The following is a 20,293-nucleotide window of genomic DNA, read 5'->3' as shown; positions in this document are numbered from 1 at the left end:
ATATCGACTCATCGAAAATGCTGAGAGTACTGCGCTGATGATAAAGTAGCAGACAAGTCAGCCCTGAGACGTAACATCTCGACGGCAAGTTTACTCGAGAGTTGGGGGCGGAAACTGGAACCTGGCAGGCCGCGGCTAGAACTCGAGCCTGAGACAGAGAACTCACGAACGCATACAAGACGCCAATATTCGTTTCTAAGTTTCCACAGCTATATCGCGATGACATCGCCAGAAAAGCTTGGTACTCTCCATATCTCAGCGATAAACCAGCTGCCGCTCAACAATCAGAACACATGCAGCCTCTGTTCCTCTCAGACGATTACATTGATCACTGATTCATGGAGCGAACATGGTATCCGAAAAGCTGATGAACCCTTCAAACAGTGTCTATTCCATATCGAGTGTCCTGACTGTCACAAGGCAAAGCAGCTGCTACCTCCAAAGCTGTGTGCTACATGCCAACATCTGCAGATTCGACATCTTATTATGTGCTACCCTGCAACCGATTCATACGGAAAGACGGAAACTATCGTTAGGATCGACCCATTTCGTGAAAGATCCGAGGACTGCGATTTCTGCCAATTTGTCGCCAGTTGCTTGCTTGATCATTGCAAACGTTCTGGAAATGATGTAGATATCATGATGAATGGGGCCTTTTCTCTAGGTTTACCAAAGTCTCCGGGTGGCCCTTGTCGCATCGGACCTCTGAGTAAAGATATATACATCCGCTCCAATTCAGCCTCGACGCTAGGGAGAGAATTGCTCCAATTCGACGACAAGGTGTTGCTTAGTGATTTCATAGACTGGACTATGATTTGCGACTGGATATCTGGACAACAAATTCCAGCTACAAAAGATAGTGAGACCCTTCCATATATTGAGAAGGAGCTCCAAGACCTTAGGGTCATCGATATCACTCAATCACGCATCGTGAATCGACCTCTCGGTTCCGAATATGTTGCTCTATCCTATGTATGGGGCACAGAGCCGGCCGGCCAATTTCAAACCACGCGGCAAAACATTCTCGAACTTGGAAACGTAGGTAGTCTAGCACACGTAGACCTCCCACGTACAATTACGGACGCCATAGCAGTATGCAGAGCCCTCGGGCAAAGTTACCTCTGGGTAGACCGCCTTTGCATTATACAGGATGATTCTCCAGAGCTAAAAGCTACTCAGCTAGATCAAATGGGTGCGATCTATCGGAAATCTACCTTTACTATCGTGGCCGCAGCAGGACAAGGCGCGACCTACGGATTACCAGGCGTTACCCTCCCTCGCCTGTCAACTCAAAAGAGGTTGAACTTGCACGACATCGAACTCATCGAAAGCACACCAAGCCTCTCCATGTGCCTCTCCCAGAGCGCATGGCAAACACGCGGCTGGACCTATCAAGAATCGGAAGCCTCAATCGCAATGTTGTACTTCACCGAATTTGGCGTGTACTACCGTTCCCGCCAAGACCAGCACCCAGTTGTCAAGGCAGAGGGACCTGCACAGATCTCAGGCACATTCATGGACCAAGTCTCCTATCTGGATAGGGTGGAGGCGTACACGAAGCGATCGTTGACGTATCCTAGCGATATCTTGCGGGCTTTTTCGGGGATTCTGAATGGGATGTATGGGCCGCATATGGTGTTTGGCATGCCCCTGAAAGCGTTCGATCGCGCTATACTATGGGAATCGTTCGATGACACCGGTAGTCGTATGACTTCTACGAACGACACCTTTCCAACGTGGTCATGGGTTTCGGCATACGGCCCTATCCATTTCCGCGGCGCATCCCCACGAGGCTGCAGTCTCGCGTTCTGGGGCATCGTCACGTCGATTGACACTCAACCAACAATCTTGACCATCCCCGAACCGAGCCAGAGGGACGAACTGCTCTTCTACGACGTCAACTACCCGCTGCAAGCACAAGTCGTCGCCGCTCTTGCCTGGCAAAACGGCTGTATCCGCTCTGAGACCCCAGACTACGTGCTCCTAGGCTGTCCACGAAAAGAGTACAAAGCCCGCCTCTGGCGAAAATGGCCCGACTATGTTACGTACTGGCACGACGCCTTCGACGCCTACTACCACACAGCGAATCCTGTCTTCTCTGACAGCGATATCGAGTTAGCACGGGTGCCTGGCCGCATACTGGTACACTCTCAGACAGCGTGGTTTACGTTAGAGCACCACGCCGAGGAGCGCCCCGATGCTGAAAGTGTCAGAGTGGGACGCCATGCTTTCCTGCTTCGAAACAAGGACGGTTTGGTCGCGGGCGGTATCTACCTCACCGAGCACTGGGCGAAGCCCTATAAGAATCTCGGTCGGAAAGAGCCAGTACGCTTCATCGCGCTCTCGACCTCCCAGTACCCTGGCACGGCCCTCATGAGCGGACTTCTGGGTGAATGCGCTCAGCATCTGTCCCCAAGCGCGCTGTATGGTTGCGGTTGCAGCAAACCCCCTACCGAACAAAAACCCGCCCTACCCTCAAACCCAGAATCAACAGCGCCCCAGCATATCCCAAGCTGCCCGCACCACCTTGCTTTCTCAGCCCGTCTTGAACACCTTCCTGCTCGTAAATGGCCGCCGCGGCCTCGCCGCTGGGTTTCGACGTCGGAGAAGCGGGATATTGCGTATACGAAACATTTGGCGGACTTGAGTTATTTTGATAACGAGGGGGCGTTGGTGCATCAGTGGGATGATGTGCCGACGCTTAATGTCATGATGGTTGGGGAGGGTGGAGAAGGAGGAGTGGGAAGGAGGGTTGGGGTTGGGCAGGTGTATTTGAGGAGGTGGGCGGAGGCGGACCGGGGATTTGAGAGTGTGGTGATTGAGTAGGGGGTGTTAGGGGCTTTGATGAGTGATGTGAGGCTGGGATGAGGGTGATGTCGGTGATGTGAGGGTTGATAGTGAATGTGCTGCTAACTTAGGATTGGCGTGGGCTCACGTGGGGCTTAGAATAGTCAGTCAAAAGTCAATGAGTTTGACGGAAGAATTTTGAGAGTGCAATGGGGGAAGGATTCAAAGTAATGGTAGGAAAGAGTGCAGAGGTGAAGGCGTTGCATCTTGTAATCCTATTGGACTTTGAACCCGCAGAATCGATACCTAAGCAACTTGTCTGTACTGTATCGCCGGCTGATCTACCGCTCAGTGTATGCTCCGCAAGGTTTCGATCAGGGCTAGGAATCACTTAATCACTCCATCAATCTGGCCCCTCGAAATTGATTTAATTAATTCAATTCGCCAAGATTGACGGCAAGCTTGTAGCCTTGTACGGTCAACTAAACAGAAACGAAGGCATTGGTTGATTAATCAAGTGGGCAGTCATTAACTGACTGAATCGACTGCCAAGACTTCAACCAATTCAATTCAACGAAGCAACTCGTTGGTTGAGTCCCAGCTCTGAACTCGACATCTCTGCAATCATTCCGTCGTCTCATCCTCGCTATCAATCGGATCCGAATGGTCATTCCACACCCTCGAATCCATATTGTCGGTCATGGTCATGCGTCTCTGTGCTTCGAGGCTATATCCCCGCTTCGTCGTCACTCCAGCCGTGGATGCTTAACACGCTATCGGTTTCTCCGTAGTCGCTCTCCGTGTATGAGTACTCTTCATTGTGATGAACTTCGAACTCGAATTCGAATTCGCTGCCGTAGCCATCGGCCGTAAGCCTATCTTCCCTGTCTTCCTCCCCGGTTCTCTCTTGCTCGGCGGAGCTGTGGCTGTTCATTTCGTTCTCGCCACCATCCTCATTTACATACTGTGGGCGGCCCGCGCTTCTATCTCCATGCACCCTGCTCTCAGCATCAGCGGCAAGGCCTCCGTCGACTTCTGTTCCGGTTTCGTTTTCAGCCGATAGCATTCGTCGACACAAGCATAGATCATGACCCATGCGCGACTGTCTATGAACCCGTCTCATTCGCCGCAGTTTAGTTCCGCCACGGTGATCGATTTGCATCTTCAAATGCATGTGTCGATGCGGCCCCCTTCCCCGCCGATGCGTCTCAGCGCTTTCTCCCCCTGTAAACCAAGCATCATGCCTCAGCTAAACCCTAATCCCTTCGTTCCGCAAGCCTTGTCCGTTCCTGACCATGTGCGCCCGCATAGCGCGTACAGCCGCGACCGATCGGCCCATAACAGGCGAGATATTTGCAGTCTAGTCGATTTCCAGCGACTCGAGACTGCGGATGCCCAGGAACACGCCCACCCAGTCCGGAGCGGAGGTGTCTGGCTCAGCGCGGAGATCTAGTCGCGTGGTGGTCCCAGACCAATCCCAATGGCCCTGCGCAAAATAGTCGCCGTTCGTTCGGATTCTCACTTTCAAGTGCCGGAGGCCCAAAACGTCCCGACTGAGAACCTGGCAAAGGCGCCCAACAAGGGCCTGGTAGATAAGCCTCGTGCTTGTGCTGCCATCGTGCTTTGTTTGGATGACATCGTCGACGGCAAATGCAAGGGAGCGGATTTTGCGCAGAGCCTCTGGAGGCCTATCGGCGAGGAAGGCCAGGCAAGTCGGAATACTGGTCTCGAAGTGGTGTTCGACAAAGTCGAAAGTATTCTCAGAATAAACACCGATTGTGCTTCGTTGTAGAGCTGTTTGTTCGCTAGGAAGATGTTCAGGTTCGGCTTCTTCTGGTCATCAACGATGATATACGCCCCCCGGTGCTGTGTTATTATGTAATCTGCAGATGCCGGTGGTGCAATCGCAGACAGATAGTCTTCCTTACAGCTGTACCCACGTTCTCTAGATGACCATAAGGTCCTCTGCGAGAATGCTAGTGATGAAAGTCGCGAGTAATCTATACCGGAGATCCCTACGAAGCAAATTCTATCCGGGTCAACCCTAGGTTCATTGCGTGGTACAAGAAAAAGAATTTGCTCGTATATGAGGTCGCGGAGCTCTCGGGGCAGGTCAAGAAGCCGAAAGACCTCATAGTTGCTGGTGTCGCTATCTCTCTGCGGTGTTGGTGATGCGGGCAAGCGTCGTCGCTATGAGATCTGCAGGCGAGTCCTCTTCCATGGTGTTGGTGACCGCTCGCAGACTTGATGTAGTTGACAAGAGCGCCGGGAAAAGGCAAGAGGTTGGAGACTGAGGGCGTTTGTGGAGCGAAAGAGTTGCTGTCGTCTAACAACGGAACTCGCTTTCCTCGGGGTCAGTCCGTGCATCCGTTCCGAACGATAACGAAACACATCCATTTTCCTAAACAGTACGGCTTAATTCCGAACAGTCAGCTTTTTATGTAAATAGATCGATCTATAGAGAACACGCTTGGCGTTACCATAGGGGTTAGCTTTGACGTCGAGCGACAGTACGAGGGAAATCAGACCAAGACCTAAAAGCTGTTGTAGTGATAAAGGTGACAAAGCTAGCTGTTGAGCGGCAGCAAAGATATATACAAGTTTCTGACTAATCCTGATAGAGGGGATGGTCTGCAGACCCATCTTGTAGTAAGAGAGCCGATCTTTGCGCCAGACAAGTCTTCTTCGGCCATTTCCAACTGAGTGCAAGCGAGGATGAGGCAAAGAGGCTCGATGACATCCTTTAGGTAAGCCCAGAACTCACAAACAGTCTGCATGGTTATGTCTCTGCCTCATTGTCGCTCCAGCCATAGACACTCAATAGACTGTCGGTATCTCCGAAATCGCTTTCTGTATAGGATCGGTCGTCGGCGAGATGATAGTAGAGCTTTGTATTGCTGTCGTAATCATCGGTCGTGAGACTGTGTTCTTCGTCATCGTCACTGCTTGCTGTCGTCTTCTTTTCCCACCCCCTCTTCACCACCCATCTGGCTGTCATTCGCCTTATCCTCTTCACAATTCTTCTCTGCAGTGTCTGAAGTTGTGGCTTGATCAGATCTATTTTCGTGCATGTGCACTTCCCCATCGGCGACCTGGGCTTCAATATGAGGCTCATGTTCATTGCTAGTCGGTGTCTCCGTTTCACACCATGGGAAATGCCCATCAGGGTAGTAACCGCAGTCGATGCACCATTTACTGGAGTCGATGCGAGCTTGTCTCATTCGTTGAATGTTGCATCTTCAGTTCCATGTATCGATCTTTGCTCCGGTGCGATGTCTTTGCGTCCAACCCCTACTCAGTCATGCCTCATTTGGACCCTGATACCTTCGTCCTTCAGGGTTTGACCGTTCTTGACCATATGCGCCCTCATAGACCGTATGGCGTTAATTGATCGACCTACGACGGGCGAAATATCTGATCTCCAGTCGATTTCTAGCGAATTGAGGTTGTTGATGTCCAGGAACTTGCACACCCAATCTGGAATTGAAGAGTCCGGCTCAATGTTGAGATCTAGTCTCGTGCTTCCAGGCCACGCCCAATCCAATGCACCATGCAGATGGAAGCCAGACGTTCGAATATGAAGTTTTAGGTCCCTGATTTCCGTGTCCTCGCTAACGATTTGACAAAACCGCTGGACATGATTCTCATTGGTAAGTACCGCCTTTGGACTACCGTTGTCCTCCGTCCGAACTGTTTCCTCTATCGCAAATCCGATATAACGTATCTTGCGGAGTGCCTCTAGAGGTCTGTCCATGAGAAAGGCTAAACCAATGGCAATGCTCTGCACGCTAGAGTAGATCTCGCCGAATTGGAACTCATTCACACTGTAGAATATTGGTTGCGCTTCTTTGTAGATTTGTTTGTTGGCTAGGAAAATGTTGAGCTCTGGTATCCTCTGGCGCTCTTGGATTTAATATGTCTGGCAGGAATTATGTGCGTTTCTGTGAACTGCGGATACCGGCAGCAAGATCTTGAGCTCTTGGCCGAATCCGTGCGCCCATGACTACTCGGTCCTCCTTGGAGAGTAACGAGAATAGGGTAATGTCGATTCTATGCAAATCTTGTCCTGGCCGATGAACTCCCTTAGTGGAAAAGGGAACAACATGTACTCGTATATCAGGTCTCAGAGCTCTCGGGGCAGGTCAAGAAGCCGAAAAGGCTGGTGGTTGCTGGCACCACCATCGCTCTCGTCGTTGATGGAGGTGTGGGCCAACGTAGCTGCAAGACCCCTAGTCGATGTCTCTTCCATGGCTCCAGAAGTCTTTCTCAGACTTGAAGTAGATTGACAAGAGCACCAAGTGGAGACCAGAGTTTGTCGGCCGTGGATGTGTGTAGAGGTGAAAGAGTTGCTGTTGTCGGCCGCGGCATTTGTTACGTTTCCCCGGGATAAGTCACTGCACCAGTCTTAGTTGTGTGTTGGACACAGGGTGACAGGTGCATGTGAAGTCGTTGCTGTCGCTCAGCACAGAAGTTCGCCACCCATCACCGTCATGTGATTTTCACGTGACCCACACGGCCGACTTTCTCGGGTCCGAAATTTCTCGCATCATTACAGTCACCTACTCTTTTGCAAAGGGAATTGGACGCGCAGAGCAAAGTGAAGAGAATGCCCTAAGTCTATTTCAGAGGCCGATCCTCGTGATTGAATTTTGTACTAAAATACTATTATAAAGATATTTGCTCGCGGTGTATGAATTGAAACACAAACCTCTCTCACTGCACGCTAGCCGTGTCAGAAGATGCTGACACCCTTCTAAAACAGCAAGCTAAGCAAGCATTTGATATGGTCGATTGGAGAAAATTCCGTCGTAAGCAAGCAGTATGCCACCCATGAAACACGACGCGCCAGGAAAACCCAATGCATTGCCAACAAATGATATACGCCGATACCATGCAAAAGGCTGAGAGTTCGCACGCTGATTTGACAACGCTGGGAGTGAGAGGTGAGACAGCATCCAGGCTGTGGGGAGTCTAGAGCCGCGGTCGGTGAAGCTTTGAGGGAAAGATATGCGTGGACTGCGATTGGCCTCAGTCCGTTTACCCCGAACAACTGCCGGCGCAGGTGTGATGTGTACGGCCCCAGGCTGCATGATGACCGCGGCCCGGCAGCTTTGTTGCAGAAGGCCATGACAGCGCGAGCACGCCATGAGTGTCGGACGAGGTAATTTTGCAGACGCAGCAGGCATAGGCTAAAGTGGGTGGGAGCCAGGACATACCTGGGTGATGCTGGCCGGTCGAGTCTGTATGTACGTGGCCCGGCGGCTATCGGTGTCAGGGATCAGCGAGTCGTGGAGAGATGTGGCTCTGCCGCTGTTCAATTCGCGGACATCTATTGCCCTACTTGTGGCTGTGTTCTGCGCACCGCCTGACCACCCACTTCTCCCACAACTTGCGCTGGGGGTACGACACCGCAATGCCATCGTCGCCGAGGTCGTCAGCGCTGTCTGGATATCCGGTACGGCCGTTGCAGCTACACCACGCGGCCGACGCAGGCGTGTCTGGTGACATTGGGGGGAAATCCATGCCCCCGCCTTGCTCCGGCTCGTCATCGCTTCCGGCCTCTGAGTCCGTTTCGGGAGAACCTGTGCTTTCAATGTCGGACTGATCAGGCGATTCGTCCCCGATGGCTTCGGCGTGGGGGTCCCAGTCGTCGCTTTCATCATCACTGTCGCTGGCGCCTCCTGGAGGGTCGTCAGGCACCTCAGCCCCCAGCGTCCACTGCTCGTCGAAGTGTATTGCGTAGTCAATTCTTCTTAAGCTCACCCAGTCCAGCCTCGCCATGTCATCCCTTAGGAACGCTAGGACGTCTTTCCACCGACTTCCGTCTTTTAGCAACACGTCTCTTAACCGCAGCCCACGCAGCTTTTCTCGATGCCGCCGCGCTAGCGCGATGATCTCGTCGGCATCTAGCTTCCATGCTTGGATGCCGAACGCGAGTAGTTTTTCCCACTTGACGTTGTGAAAGATGTCTTCTAACTTCAAGCCCAGTGGCCTATGCGAGGGAAATCCAATGTGCACGGCTTGCATATTCTTAGCAGCGCTGAAGACGACCTTGGACAGGGTGGAGAGCTCCTTCATACGGTTGTCGAGATCGTACCCGTCGTCGAAGTGGAGTTCGAGGCAGGTTAGACGCTCTGCAAGCACTTGGAAGGTGTTTGGCGGATCGTGGGCAAGGCCGATGACGCTCACCGGGCTCAGCATGGGCGAAGAGAAGCGGGTGCAGGGCGACCGCGACGCCAGCAGAGCCGCACCGATGGTCTTGGTGCTGTGGGAGCAGGCGGGTGGCCATTTCAGCTCCACCAGCTGACCGAGCTCGTCGTGCTGGCGGATGTAGGCCAGAAGCAGCCCGTCCTCCTGGTCTTGGACCCGCAGAATCTGCACGTGCTGCAGCGACGTGAAGGCGGATATGGCCTTGGTTAGGACGCGGACATCCTCCTTGGTCTGGACTATCTCTTTCTGCTCGTTCACCTTCCGCTGGAAATGGCGCACATCGAGGAAGCCGAGGCTGTCCTGCAGATTGGGCAGGAGGTCACGAACCCGCTCTCGGCCTGCAAGCTGTTAGCCGTATTTCCAGGGCTAGGGGGGACGCGCGCACCCTCAACGTAGAAAAACGGCACCATGTAGCTGAACTTCTTGACATGCTTGGCCAGGTGCTCCTGGCCCGCGATGTTCTCCAGCCGCTTCAGGCCCTTGCGCGAGAAGCGGGTTGTCACGCGGGCAAACTGGTGGATGGCGCCAAGCTCCGAGAATCGTCGACATGTTAGCCGGAAGCTGGCGATGTTCGCGGCCTGGTCGCGGGCCGGGGGCGGCGGCGGTTTGAACGACTCCTGCGACAGATAGGCGCGGCGGTCGAGGCTGACGAGCTTCTCGGGATCTGCTTCGATGTGGTCGAGGATCTCGCGCAGCAGCTCGCTGCTGAGCCTGAGGATGCCGGGAACGAAGTCCATGGCGAGCAGCGGGGTAAGGGAAGCATCTACCGGGCCTCGCCGCCTGGGAGCACTCCGGGTGGCAGGGCGAGGGCGGGCCGAGTGCAGAGGCTTCGCGGGAGACGTCACGGGTTGCAGCGCACGGCGGTCGAAGATAGGGCTGGGTGGGCTGGGCGTGGTGTTGCGGGCAGCGCGGGTCCGGGTCTTGCAGGTTGAGCAGTCGTCGGAGCTGCGAGGGACATGATGATTAAAAACAAAGTGCCTCTGCAAGATGACAGCCGTCGCCAGACTTATTGCTGCGGGTCAGCCGAGCGCTATCGTGGATGAAGGTCGAGAGTGGACGCGCAGTTGCGCTGCGAGTTGGATCGGGGGCCCGACGGGCGAATCATGAGGCCTTGATGGCGTCTCTAAGGCCAGGTGGGGAGTCTCGTATACTGCCCGCACTTGGCCTGCATGCGCGTGGGCACCGTCCGGCCATCGATGCCATGCTCTGCTACCACAGCGGATGGTAGGTCGCATTGTCTCCGTCGACGGTAATTCCGACTCGAGGCTGTCAGACGCGATGCCAATCGGCGTTGTTGGGCCACTGGCTGAAGCATGCGCGTGAAGTGACGGTTGTTCTCTACGCCGCACGCGTGGGAGCAAGCGCAGTCGCAGCACAGACGGGAGCAGCAGAGGAGCAGACGTCTAGATGAGCACCGTAAATTGCCCACCGCTATATCGATCACTGTAGCCTAGCACATGGCAGTGTACGGGCGCCCGTCGCGGCCGCAATCACATGACCTTTGGCTCATGCAAGTTTTCCGTCCCAGGCGCAGTCACCCGCAGGTCCGCTGCACGGCAACGATGCCAAAAGGAACTTGGGCCCAGCGCCTTCATTCGGCCATCGTGCGGCAAGTGGGCTTCCAGATCCCTGCCCCATGCCATGCGTGGCCAGCGAAGTGGTGCAGCAAAGCGCGTAACTGGGGCGAACAAGCGCTGCCATGAAAATGTTGTGCATTCTCGCGCTCCTCGCACGTCTACGGAGGCCCTCAGCCGGGCCAGCAAACCAGCAGACGTGGGAACCGCGCAGTGGGAGCGAGCCGCCGCGACGTGGGCCTTCGCTGTCAGTGATGCCGTATTGCCAAATATAAGGTCGCATTCCCCTCTCGCCGGCTTCCCTGCACCAGACGCAGACCAAGGCATCGGCCGGCGGCACAGAAGGATCACGACCTGCAGTCATCCGGGCTTTGGTCTGCGTGCGTTGTCGACAACACCACAGCGCTTCCAGCACTGCCGCAATGCATCTCCATTTGCTAACGCTGCTGCGGGAATCGAGCCGTGCCGCACCCTCGCATCTAGCCTGACGTCCAACGGCCCGTTTCGGGAACATCGACAAACACGTTCCGGCTCATCGCCTCTGGACGCGCCATGTGTTCCAGTGGCTTGCGCTGCTAAGGTTGCACGAACAGCGTCCATTTCTCCGACATCCGGCACTCCATCGTTACACAAAACGCGGAGCCCTCCCGCATATCTGAGCACTTACCCCATCCTTCTGAATCATCGCTGCACCCCACGGGAAGCCCGCCGAGCCCGATAAGTGCCGCACCTGCGTCGGCGTTGCAGTCAGATTACCTTTTGCTTTTCGACTTGCCAGCTTGCATGCGTCGGATCTCGGTGCTGCTGATTTTGCTTTGGAAGCTCTCGTCTGCCGGCTCCACGTCGCCGTCCTTCTCTTCCGCGTCCAGGACATCGACCTCGAACACCTCAAGCTGCGGCCAGCCCTTTTCGGCTCTCTTGGAATTGACAGCCTTGCCACCTGAGCGCGTTTCAGCCGAGATGACCAGCGCAGAGATGGACTCGTCCGTGATGGTGGGTCCAAAGGGGTCCCAGATCTCCACGTATTTGATCACCAGATGTGACGGGAAAGTTACGTGGATAGCGTGTCCATTTGGGCCTGGTTCTGTCAGCTCTTTGGCCACGACGCGGCTGTCTTCGTTGGGACCAAAGTCCAGGATGGAGCTCATGAAGTCGTGCACGCTCTGTTGCCGCTGGGCCCAGCTCTCGAGGAATTCGGCAAACTTTTTGTTCTTGAGCAATTCGTCGCCTGTGATGCCGATGGTAAGACTTTGCTCAGTGTCCACCGACTCGGGTGGTGTGTCCAGGGCGAGAGCAAACATGGTAAGTAGCAACTTGTGGCCTATATGCAGGTGATCAAAAGTGCCACCCACTGCAACGGAATGGTGTTTTTTGGCTGTAATTGAAGTAGGGGCGGCTGATTCTGGCTCAGCTTGGGAGGAGACTTGCACAATGCCGGCCGGGACCCTATGTACATTGCGGTCCTGAGCTCCACTGGAAAGGAAAGTCTTGAGGATCTGCTCGCCCTCTTCAGATTCCACGGCATAAATGGTATCCCATGGCCGAGAACAAGAGGCGAGGGTGGTTATGTCGATGATGGGGCCTTGGGTGTCCAGCTCTGGTCGTGAGATTAAGGCTTGGTCCAGTTTTCCATTCCGGGGATAGGCCAGAAGTAAGAGACGTGGGTCTATGCCGTCGGCATCCTCGACGTCAATCGATTCCTTGGCTGAGATGACACAGACGAGCTTGTAGAGCCCAGCCACCAGCCGCTGTGTAGTAGCATAAGTGGTGCTCCTGGGCTGGTCCTGTTTACCGTGCAGATGGTCACATGGTAGAGCGATGTCTAGAACTACAGCACCTTGATGTTTGCTGTGTGGGCGGGCTAGCTTGGTGAGGACGGAGGACAGCGACGGGCCGTAAGCAGCCTTCAATGCGGTAAACGTCGGCGGGGACGGCGCGGGGGGAAGCAAGAGGAGAGCGCGACGACGTCCATTGAGCAGGGGAGCCATGCGAACAAATCTTCGCAGCGCTGGCTGCGTGTAGAGCGGTTTCAGGCTGGAGAGGAGGCGGCTGCGCGGGGCTTTCATCTATTTGGAGAGGTGGTGAGCGTTGCGCACCTGGGCAGCGTCGAAAGTCATGTGTCGGCTGAGGAGGCCGGGTAAGTTGGCGTAAACTATCGCCCAAACGGGGAACGCGGATTGAGAGCCACGTCCGCGCTCTTTCCTGTCTGGACGGTATAACAAGAGCTACTTTTGCTGCCCTTACATTACAGTCTTGGGTGCCAGCCCTGATCTCGTCTACCCAGCTGTTAGAAACATGCACTCGTAGCATTTTGACGGGCATTCCGGTGAATTAGCACCGCATACTTTGCATATTCCAGTCCCATAGTCCACCGTCCACCTCCTATGTGGCTGGTATTGCAGAGATAGCTTCCCTCGGCCGCTGCAAGTGAAGCACGTAAAACCGCATGCTGGTGCAGTTCCAAGCCAGAGCCGTCTCGTCCACAGGTTCTCGAGTCCCATCAGCGCACTCACCGCCCTGTAACCCGCTTCTTTAGTCATCTGCTCCTCCGCAACAGCAATGCCCAAGGGCCTCAGCCCTAACGCCCAAACTCAACACCACGGCCTTGCTCTCCACTGCACGCGGAGCTGCCGCCATCCCCGCCATCCCCGCCACACTGCCCGCACGGCGCCATGCCGTTCCACTCCCACCATTCGCACAATGCGCAGGCCAACTCCCCCGCCTCTGGCATCTACCAAGCCGCCGCAACCCTGGGTTCTATTGGCGCTCCCACCGGCGGGCTGCGCGTCGCAACCTCAGGGACCACCACTGCGGGCACCGATGCCTTTATGCCAGGCAGTGGAAACACGCCCGGCATGAACAGCAGCCAGAGCAATCTCCCCAGCCTCCACGGCGGCGGACAGACTGCCCCGCCAGCAGCATCAGGTCTACCCGGTCCTGGCACCCTCGCATCTGGGGGCAATTCACACAATCAGCAGCATTTTGAGACGCCGCGGCGGGTGGACACGCTGGGGAGGAACCCCGAGGAGCTGCATGTCTCCTCCGCTGCCATGGGCCAGCACGGTTTCGCGCAAGCGCCGCAACACCATAGCCAGCACCTGTACAACACACCCGACCAGTACTCAGCGGGCAGCGCTCCCAACATCAGCCTGCAGCAAGCCACTCCCCAGGGCGCGCAATATAACGCTGCGCCGTCCGGCAGCGTCCCAGGCAGCTTGCAGCCGGGCACCTCGCAACGGCCAGCGCCTTCCGCCGCGTATACCGCTCCTACTACAGTCCCCACCATGCCTCAGATCTCGACCAACGCCCAGCAGTACACGCTGCCGACCCGTTCCAACACCATGAACGCCTCACATTCCTCACATACCTATTCGAGGTCGAGTCCCGCCGGCCTGGAGCAAAAATACATTCCTTTCTCCAACTCTCCCGATCCTAAGTACGGCGGCGCTCCTGGCCAGAAATACTACAGCAACACTGCTACCACCCCCTCTGGAGCTGCCTCAAACTCGCCATTAGGACTTGCAGATATACGGCCGCGCGCTAACTCTAGTATGCAGGACGAAGCGATGGGGGGCAGCAATTTCTACAACGACAACGACCGAACACCGGGCAATAGCAATTACCTCGGACCATGGCCTGTGTATGCATTCGATTGGTGTAAATGGCCGGTCCATGGTAACAACAGCGCTGGCAAAATGGCTGTCGGAAGCTACTTGGAGGATACTCACAACTTCGTACGTCTTCAAACTCGGGACTATACTTCCTTAGACGTCGTATTCACGCTAATTGGTCACGTAGATAACAATCCTCGACACTCAAATAACCCCGCAAAAAGACGCCTCTCCTGGCGCACCCCCGTTTGGCCTCGAGTACAACCGAGTCGCTGAAGCTACGTGCTCCTACCCTGTCACTCGAATATTATGGGAACCCCCATCTTCTCAAAAACAGTCAACCGACCTACTTGCTACCTCTGGCGACCACCTGCGATTATGGTCGCTTCCCCAACAACCTGCCTCAAACGTCAGCAACACCATCTCTCGAAGCTCCTCTGTAAATACACGAGAACCTCCCCCTCAGAAGCTCACACCTCTTGCTCTCCTATCCAATTCGAAAACCCCAGAACATACCGCACCCCTAACCTCTCTCGATTGGAATACTCTGTCTCCGAAGCTCATCATCACCTCCAGCATCGACACAACATGTACGATATGGGATATACCGACTCTGACAGCAAAGACGCAACTCATTGCGCATGACAAAGAAGTTTTCGATGTTCGGTTCTGCGCCGGCAGTGTTGATGTATTCGTCAGTTGTGGTGCTGATGGCAGCGTGCGGATGTTTGATCTACGGAGCTTAGAACACAGCACAATTATCTACGAACCCTCGGAGAAACAGCCCGGAGACAAAGAAGGAGGTGAGAAGCATTCTAGCAGGTGTGAACAAGAATCGCGTACTGATTTCATGACAGGCTCGCCAGCAGGACGCATGTCGCCGACAAAAGCCCAGCAAACAATGTCCTACGCACCTCCCCTCCTTCGACTAGCCGGTAAGCACACATACCCTCCTTACTTTCTCTCCGGCCTTCAGTTCTAATATGAATTTATAGCCTCCCCGCATGACGCCCACCTTCTCGCCACCTTTGCCGCCGACAGCAACCTCATCCGCATCCTCGACGTTCGACAGCCCGGCCAAGCCCTCCTCGAGCTCCGCGGACATTCCTCCTCTGTGAACTCCCTCGAATGGTCGCCCTCCCGCCGCGGCATGCTCGCTTCCGGCGGCGACGACTCCCTCGTCCTCGTCTGGGACCTCATTCACGCGCAAAACGGCGCCACCATCAACGGCGACACGCCCGGCTCTTCTGCACCACCCACTCCCGCGGCCGCCGGCAACGGCGCCGCTGGAACGGCAGGCACCATCGGCCAGAAAGGCCCCTACGCGAGCTGGCGGTGCGACTACGAGGTCGGAAACTTGAGCTGGGCGCCGCAGAGCGGGCTCACAGCGCAAGGGGGCGAGTGGGTTGGTGTATGTGGTGGCAGGGGTGTGTGGGGCGTGAAGTTATGAGGGAATTTCTGTTTAGTGGAGCTAGGATACGTCAGGCATGATTTCTTGGTCTTGTCGTGAACACTTTCTGAACCTTTGATCTTTCTTTGCGTATGATAAAACATGGGTTGACTAGGTTGATGGATCGAATGCGGGATAGCATAGTCACGGTTGGCCGCCTGTCTCTTTTTGCTGGAAGACCTGTCTGGCGGTTTTTTTTTTTTTTTTTTTTTTTTTGGATGCCTTGTGTTGGAGCGGGCATTTGTGATGTGAGTTGCTCTGGACTACGATATCCGCGGATTGGGCTGTGTATGTTGGGCCGGCTGGCTGGAGTGGGTGGCTGTCTTTGGAGAGATTGACGCGTGTGAATATGAAGACGTGATACTCAAAAGGACCCCTCTCACGATGCTTGTGTGCTGCTGTTCTTCGGGCGTACCTACCGAGTTTGTGTATTCGTGTGGCGCACGGCAGTGTAGCACTGAGATCTTGGGTCGGGTTTGGGTGGTGAGATGGATGGAGAGGGACGGGAAGCTAGTTGGTGCGATGCGGACAAGGCTTTGGCATGTTTAGTGGAGGTGGGTGGGGATCGGGCTGTGGTTTGCGGCGTTCTGGCAGACGTCCTGAATTCGCGTCATGGAATCTGGGTTTGTGGAAGGGACCCGAAATCAGGTCCGAGGTTTGAGGGAAATTTGGCGGTGTTGAGATGTATGAAGTGGAGCCAGTCCGTGCGATTTGCACTTGATTTTGGCATATTATTGGAAGAGGGTGAGAATCGGGCTGGGAAATTGGGCTGCTTTGGCGGTGGTGAGATGGAGAAGTTGGAGCGAGTCCGTACGATCCGCGCTCGATTTTGGCATGTTGTTGGAAGAGAGTGGGAATCAAGCTAGGATTGTAGGTTTTGTGGTAGACGTTCTAAATCAGCACATGGGTTTGGGGTAAAGTTGGCATCGTTTAGATGTATAAACGGGAGCCAGTCCGTGCGATTTTGGCTTGATTTTGGCATGTTATTGGACGAGAGTGAGAACGAAGCCTAGGGATGAGATGTCGTGACAGGCTTCCTAAATCAGACCATGGATTTGAGGTAAAGTTGGCACCGTTTAGATGTATGAAGTGGAGCCAGTCCGTGCGATTCGACTTGGTTTTGGCATATTATTGACATGGACCCTATATTTGAACCATAACGTTGAGTTTGGTGAGATAGGCCCTAGATCTGCTTGAGAGGTTTTTCAGCGTCTTAGAGCCTCTGAATCAGGTCATAGATTTTAGGTAAAGTTGACACTGTTAAGATGTATAAACCGGAGCTAGTCCGTGCGATTCAGACTCGATCTGGCCATGTTATTGTCATGGCGTGCAAATTGAACCTCAAGTATATCATATGAGAAATGGACCATAATGTCCCCTACTACTTCGCACTCATCTTCGTCTTCCACCAATCCTCTCCGATATAGCTATCACTCGCCGCATCAACCCACCACTTCCCTCCTAGATCCTCGATCTTACATCGCCTCTCGCACTTCTCCAGCATTTCTATATCTCGCAATACGAGCTTCGAGCAACTATCCGCGCTCTTCGGCCAGTTCGTGGAGCCGGGTAGCCGTGCGCAAGGTGTAGTGGAGACGGTGCGGCAGCCGCAGCGCCAGCACTTCTTCTCAATGAGGCACATTTGAGAAACGGTTATAGTTGGGTGGTATAGTTCGAGTGTTTGCGCGCTGTGTGTTAGTGCGATAGTTAGTTTTGTGAGTTGAGAAATAGTCCTTACACGTCGACGGTGGGCAGAGCCACGTAGGTCGACGACAACACCCTCGACTTGAGCAAGTATGTAGCAACACCTTCACCTAACATATCAACCACCTTACAGCACACTTCCTACATTGACGTGACTTCGTAATATCCACGTGTTCGGTGACCTGAGCGAAATGCTAAGCTTAGAAACACAACCTAAGTGTAATTCTAGCGCCTTATTAATCTACCCAAAGTTCGAGAAAGTGGACAAAAGTGTGGAGAGCCGGCGATTCAAGACTTGGCGACAGGAGGAAGGATGCTGTCGCACGACACGAGGCTTAGAAAAGATCGAGTGAAGCTTGGAAAGGACCGAATATGCTTGGCAAAGGCTTGGTTTGGCGTACGCGCTTCGATGTTGGAAGTAAATTATCAGGAACATGTACTGTAGATAATAGAACCAATATGGGAATGGACAAAGAATGCGTGGGAAAGGTGACAATGGTGGTGGTATGTGACGCCAGCAGCTAAGACAGCCGCGCTGTGTGGCTGAGATTGCTGATATGATATTTTGGAAGTGACGCAGTCTAGGGGTCTCTCTCGCTACATGCATGCCTGAATGCCGGAAAAGGAAAAGGAAAAGGAACACAGAATTTCTAATACATGGTACCCATATACAGGCTTATACGCAACACAATCTATACCTCCACATCTGTTAGTTCGCATCCTCTCTTTCTGAACTTATACGTTCACAGCCACGGCAAGGACACTAGTAGGGACGCTGAGCATTCCAATAGCCACCTCCGTGATGAGGATGGTCGTAGGGCCTGTTTTAGTCGGCGCGGCTTCTTCTGTGGGGTTAGGCTCTGTAGCCTTCTCCCCGCCGCCCCCAGCCTGTTTGCGTGCCGCGATATTCTTCTCGTTCGCAGTAGCTACCACAAGAAGGTTCTCAGTGCCCAATGCGCCTTGAGAGAAACGGGAATTAAATTTCACGACTGACTTGACAGCGTTAAAGGTTGCCACGTCGAGCGCAAGTGGCTCTTGGGTGACTAGGAATGTGAGACCTTCAGCGCAAGGGGGAGTGGTGAGTGAGCCGGTGTACTGGCGGAGTGGCGTAGTCTCGAGGTGTTCAATCAATGCAGTGAAATCTAGGGACCCGGTCTCTGTTATGGTCCCTGGAGTCTTGATCTCCTCGAGATTCTTGGTGACGCTGGTAAGAAGGTCGGTTGTCGAACCGTCGGCGGAGAGTTGGAACAGCACAGCCAGCACAGCGATGTTTCCTGAACCGTCTGAAGGCAACTGACGTTAGTAGATTGCTAAGTCTAGTGAGAGGTTTGCAACGAACCTGCGGCTTCGTGAACCATATGCATTTCCAACGGAAAGTACTCTTCGTTGATGCGGTGTTCAGAGGGAGTATGAAAATGGAACTGTTTAAGAGCGAAGTCGGTCCCGTTGAAAGTTGTGGTGCCGTTGACGATGGTCTCAACAGTCGTACCCAGGTTCTCGAACTCCGCAGAGTTCACACTAGCAATGGTGATTTTTGGGGCCTCAGCAGCCACGTCAATGGTGTCGTCTGTACTTCTGGTCAGTCTAATCAATGTCTAAGACAACGTTGAGCCTGGCCGTGGAAAGCGTTCGATAATTCTGATATGTGATAGATGATGAACATGGCACAACTGTTCGATACTTGAGGCAAAGATGGGGAAGCATCATAAGACATGATTACCTACCAATGTTAATTGGAGACTGGACCTTGCTGGTAGCACATGCTTCATTCTCCTCTGCTAATCCTGCCCAGTTAAGGGGCCCTTGCATATCCGTGTATCCGAACGTGCTGACCTTCACTTTTCCCTCCTCGACACGACGATGAAGATGAGAAGTCGCATGTAGACAACTGCCATACGCGGACGCAGCAAAGAAGAGAGTACCGGCAAAAGTAGAGTACAACATGTTGGCGAGAGGAGGTGGTTTGGAGAATTAGGTGAGAATTAGAGCAACGAGTGTGGTAAGATGTTACGAGAAGATACGCAAAACGGGAGTAAAATATATTTAATGAACGTTGGTAGGCAATGAGTATATAGTGCAATGATGTGGCGGTCAACGCACACTTTTAAATGACAATAAGAGAGATGGTAGAGAGTGTCTCGTTCAAGCTGAAGTGATCTGAGGTGAGAGCCTTGCTGCGGTCATAAAGACTACCGAGTGTGATATTCGCCGCGTAGCAGCCAAGAGGGAGGAAGCCAAGTCATACCATTGAGACGACTTGGGAGCCGCCGGATACATCAGGCGCGAGCTTTGCTATCCGCCAAGTCCTGAGGCTCCTACGCCAAGTTAGTTGCCCAGAAACTCCGTAGGCTCTCCTTTACTGTGTACAGATGTGTAGATTGCGCCGCGAGCGTGCGTAAGCCTTTATGACAGCACTAGAAGAGTGCTTGTCTCATGGTCTGGATGTTGTGCCCCCCTTAGAAAAGCTAAGCTGGTCGTTCTCGAAGGTTTTATTATTGCGATCGCCGTGAGCATGTACGAACGTTGGAAGCGAGCTTGACCACTTGCGAGACTCGAGGAGGCGCGGACGAACAAACATGAACTTATTCGCTCACACAAGCTTGTTGGAACTGCAGAGAGAGATGGATGAAAATTGAATACACTGACTACACTCATACGACATGTCGCCGCGTCAAGGACTGGAGTGGTGTGAAACTTTGCAGAAACTCTTGGCATCAGGTGCGAAGCCTCGGGCGCTTACCCTGATCCATCTGACAGCTTACTATGCCCAGCAACAGATATCGGCGGAAAGGTATTGGCAACGGTGCAAAAGGGCAGTGCCGCCGCCGAGCATACAAGACATCTCCAGGGATAGATCCTCTTACACTTGGCAATTCAGACAGCACCCCAAGCCCTTAGCCCGTGAGGGGCCTGTTGGCCCCCTAAAGTTCAGGGGTCTCCAACAGGCAGAGGTTGGT

General features: G+C 53.9%; 9 protein-coding genes across 9 annotated transcripts; 3 read left to right on the top strand and 6 right to left on the bottom strand.

The window, feature by feature from the left end:
* Positions 1–1,678: 1,678 nt before the first annotated feature.
* Positions 1,679–3,183, top strand: BDZ99DRAFT_458768 (uncharacterized protein; the record flags this gene model as incomplete). Its single annotated transcript, XM_033718994.1, has 1 exon — positions 1,679–3,183. A coding segment is annotated over exon 1 (1,115 nt), but the record flags the coding sequence as incomplete, so codon positions are not given.
* Positions 3,184–4,223, bottom strand: BDZ99DRAFT_458767 (uncharacterized protein). Its single transcript, XM_033718993.1, has one exon. It carries the CDS (start codon positions 3,947–3,949, stop codon positions 3,515–3,517), a length of 435 nt encoding a protein of 144 aa, XP_033581750.1. The 5' UTR covers positions 3,950–4,223; the 3' UTR covers positions 3,184–3,514.
* Positions 4,224–5,566: 1,343 nt separating this feature from the next.
* BDZ99DRAFT_515560 (uncharacterized protein) lies at positions 5,567–5,908 on the bottom strand (the record flags this gene model as incomplete). The annotated part of the gene is made up of 1 exon (XM_033724983.1): positions 5,567–5,908. One exon carries the CDS (start codon positions 5,906–5,908, stop codon positions 5,567–5,569), a length of 342 nt encoding a protein of 113 aa, XP_033581749.1.
* A 174-nt stretch (positions 5,909–6,082) lies between these two features.
* On the bottom strand, positions 6,083–6,963 carry BDZ99DRAFT_566726 (uncharacterized protein; the record flags this gene model as incomplete). The annotated part of the gene is made up of 2 exons (XM_033727618.1): positions 6,746–6,963; positions 6,083–6,690 (listed from the first exon to the last, which is right to left on the bottom strand). The coding sequence occupies exons 1-2, from the start codon at positions 6,786–6,788 to the stop codon at positions 6,083–6,085; spliced, it is 651 nt and encodes a 216-aa protein (XP_033581748.1). The 5' UTR covers positions 6,789–6,963.
* Positions 6,964–8,019: 1,056 nt separating this feature from the next.
* Positions 8,020–9,886, bottom strand: BDZ99DRAFT_184624 (uncharacterized protein). The gene is made up of 2 exons (XM_033713081.1): positions 9,383–9,886; positions 8,020–9,335 (listed from the first exon to the last, which is right to left on the bottom strand). Exons 1-2 carry the CDS (start codon positions 9,732–9,734, stop codon positions 8,125–8,127), a joined length of 1,563 nt encoding a protein of 520 aa, XP_033581747.1. The 5' UTR covers positions 9,735–9,886; the 3' UTR covers positions 8,020–8,124.
* Positions 9,887–10,638: 752 nt separating this feature from the next.
* On the top strand, positions 10,639–11,292 carry BDZ99DRAFT_515557 (uncharacterized protein; the record flags this gene model as incomplete). Its single annotated transcript, XM_033724982.1, has 1 exon — positions 10,639–11,292. One exon carries the CDS (start codon positions 10,639–10,641, stop codon positions 11,290–11,292), a length of 654 nt encoding a protein of 217 aa, XP_033581746.1.
* Positions 11,293–11,323: 31 nt separating this feature from the next.
* Positions 11,324–12,559, bottom strand: BDZ99DRAFT_377513 (pantetheine-phosphate adenylyltransferase family protein-like protein; the record flags this gene model as incomplete). The annotated part of the gene is made up of 1 exon (XM_033715073.1): positions 11,324–12,559. The coding sequence occupies one exon, from the start codon at positions 12,557–12,559 to the stop codon at positions 11,324–11,326; it is 1,236 nt and encodes a 411-aa protein (XP_033581745.1).
* A 684-nt stretch (positions 12,560–13,243) lies between these two features.
* BDZ99DRAFT_434610 (WD40 repeat-like protein) lies at positions 13,244–15,825 on the top strand (the record flags this gene model as incomplete). Its single annotated transcript, XM_033717451.1, has 5 exons — positions 13,244–13,409; positions 13,488–14,305; positions 14,370–14,985; positions 15,040–15,117; positions 15,178–15,825. The coding sequence occupies 5 exons, from the start codon at positions 13,244–13,246 to the stop codon at positions 15,630–15,632; spliced, it is 2,133 nt and encodes a 710-aa protein (XP_033581744.1). The 3' UTR covers positions 15,633–15,825.
* A 2,055-nt stretch (positions 15,826–17,880) lies between these two features.
* BDZ99DRAFT_184541 (carbonic anhydrase) lies at positions 17,881–19,620 on the bottom strand. Its single transcript, XM_033713080.1, has 3 exons — positions 19,061–19,620; positions 18,676–18,903; positions 17,881–18,619 (listed from the first exon to the last, which is right to left on the bottom strand). Exons 1-3 carry the CDS (start codon positions 19,278–19,280, stop codon positions 18,072–18,074), a joined length of 996 nt encoding a protein of 331 aa, XP_033581743.1. The 5' UTR covers positions 19,281–19,620; the 3' UTR covers positions 17,881–18,071.
* Between the last annotated feature and the right edge of the window lie 673 nt (positions 19,621–20,293).

The sequence above is a fragment of the Mytilinidion resinicola genome (assembly GCF_010093595.1).
Source record: "Mytilinidion resinicola strain CBS 304.34 unplaced genomic scaffold BDZ99scaffold_3, whole genome shotgun sequence".
Classification (NCBI taxonomy): Eukaryota; Fungi; Ascomycota; class Dothideomycetes; order Mytilinidiales; family Mytilinidiaceae; genus Mytilinidion; species Mytilinidion resinicola.
This window is presented reverse-complemented; position numbering and strand designations above follow the sequence as displayed.